Genomic DNA, 2327 nt, shown 5'->3' on the forward strand with positions numbered 1-2327 from the left:
CACGAGCCAGCGGGCGAAGGATCCCATGGTCCACACCACCTCTGCGGGCTCGCAACCGGCGGGGCAGAGCAATGGTCTCTATAGGGAAAATGACCGGTGGAAGTGGCAGTGATAGCTACAATAATAATAATAATAATAATAATGATAACTTTATTTTTAGAGTACTTTTTGAGCTTTCCAAGGTGAAGAAAATACAAAACAAAACAAAAGTGATAGTAATAAAACATAAGCATAAACATACACCTCACCAACATACACACTTAAACACATATACCTGTATGCATGCATACATATACAAGCCCATTCTGTAAAAGTAAGTTTTCAGACAAGATTTAACGACGTGAACAGAGTCAGCTTATCTGATGCTCAGTGGGACACTGTTCCAAAGCAGATGAGCAAGAACTGAAAAGGCTCTATCACCCTTTGTCTTTAACATGGACTGTGGGACAGTTAGAAGACCCAGACTAGCAGACCTGAGAGGCCTGTTTGGACGACACGGTGTGAGAAGCTCAGTTATATACTCTGGTGCCAGATCATTGAGAGCCTTGTATGTAAATAAAAATAATTTTAAAATGGATTCTAAAAGAAATGCAGGGAAGCCAAAATAGGTGTGTTGTATAGATCTAACCTTAAAGATACACTTTCTCAGCTTTACTTTGTTTGTGGTTGGTTACTACTTGTAAACATTATCGCCAGCGAAACTCAAAGTGCAAGCCAGCCCCGGATTCACTGCTGTATGCTTTATCTGCAGGGGTTCATTTCACTGCTGTGTCAGTGATTTTAATAGCTTCCTCTCGGATGTGTGCTGCTTACTGTCTGGCACCTGGTCGCTACCTTTTCACAAAGTCCTGGGAAGGTCACAAAGCACTTCAGAAAATACAGACAGGGGGAAATGTCTTTGCACATAAATACACAGTCACACATTTCTAGTAGTTCATGAGTAATGATCAAGAGGTATGCATTTTGTATGAATCTATACATTGCTTTTTATGAAACCATAAAACCCTCAAACCAAGTCTTGTCTCTAAAAAGTATTAATGTATTCATGTGACTGTATGAGCAGCATGGTTCATATAATGGCCAACATTAATATTTATGGAAACTTGAAGGTTCTTTTAAAGTCGCACTACTGTAAGATAAAAACTACACTATAAAATCCTTATAATGACCCCTGTCTTTGTTGCCTCCAGTGCTGGAGGTGTGTCAGTTTGCACGGGACGCCTCGGTGGCGGAGGCTTGGCTGATCGCTCAGGAACCCTACGTATCTAGTAAAGACTTGGGCCATTCTGTAGATGAGGTGGAGAAACTCCTCAAGAGGCACGAGGCCTTTGAGAAATCCACCGCCACGTGGGAAGAACGCTTCTCTGCACTGGAGCGCCTCACTACGGTAAGGACACAGCTGAAAAACATAGGATAAACAGTAAAGCCATGTCAGAAATATTGATTGGGAAAAATCTTACCTGCAGGCTTATACAAGTACTTAAAACAAAAATAGTTCTTTCAAAAGGGCTGAAGATAAAGGAAGTAATGTGTCATATATTTATCTAAATCAAATAATTATTAGATACTGATTCCAGTTCACTGTTGTGTTGCAGCTGGAGTTGTTGGAGCTGAGAAATCAGCAACAGGAGATGGAGCAGTTCATTAAGGAGGAGCAGCGCTCAGATAAGGAGAGCAGGTACACACACTGCAGCATACATGCAGGCTTTAATATACTGTGCAGCAGGAGTGCGCAAACTTTTGATAACTTATGCCACTACTTTTTTTGAAATAACCTAGTTATGAGATACTATACTATGGCATTTTTTATGACATATTTTTGCTGCATTATACTATCACATATGACACTTTAATAACATTTTTATGGCAGGCTATACTATATTTTAAGGATGTTTTTGACATGCTACAGTATACTACGACATCTTTATGACATTTTAATGACATACTACACTATGACACTTTTTGTGTCATTTTATCTGACACACAATCCTATGACATTTTATCATGGTTTTTGATCTGACACACAATCCTATGACATTTTATCATGGTTTTTGACGACATACTATACTATGACGTTTTTTTTATGGTTTTTGACGACATACTATACCATGACTTTTTTTCATGATTTTTGACGACATACTATAATATGATGTTTTTTCATGATTTTTGACGACATACTATACTATGACGTTTTTTCATGATTTTTGACGACATACTATATACTATGACGTATTTTCGTGGTTTTTGACGACATAATATATATACTGTGATGTTTTTTCATGATTTTTGACGGCATACTATACTATGATGTTTTTTCATGGTTTTTG

The 2327-nt window shown here is 38.2% G+C and overlaps 1 protein-coding gene across 5 annotated transcripts in view; it reads left to right on the forward strand.

The window, feature by feature from the left end:
* The window catches only part of sptb (spectrin, beta, erythrocytic), a 73747-nt gene that overhangs the window by 65444 nt on the left and 5976 nt on the right, over positions 1-2327 (forward strand). For all 5 annotated transcript variants that reach the window (XM_050061048.1, XM_050061049.1, XM_050061050.1 and 2 more), the window contains 2 exons: positions 1191-1387; positions 1596-1678. In XM_050061048.1, the coding sequence (XP_049917005.1) occupies positions 1191-1387; positions 1596-1678 (280 nt within the window). The remainder of the gene's footprint in view (positions 1-1190; positions 1388-1595; positions 1679-2327) is intronic.

Source organism: Epinephelus moara, chromosome 14 (genome assembly GCF_006386435.1).
Source record: "Epinephelus moara isolate mb chromosome 14, YSFRI_EMoa_1.0, whole genome shotgun sequence".
Classification (NCBI taxonomy): domain Eukaryota; kingdom Metazoa; phylum Chordata; class Actinopteri; order Perciformes; family Serranidae; genus Epinephelus; species Epinephelus moara.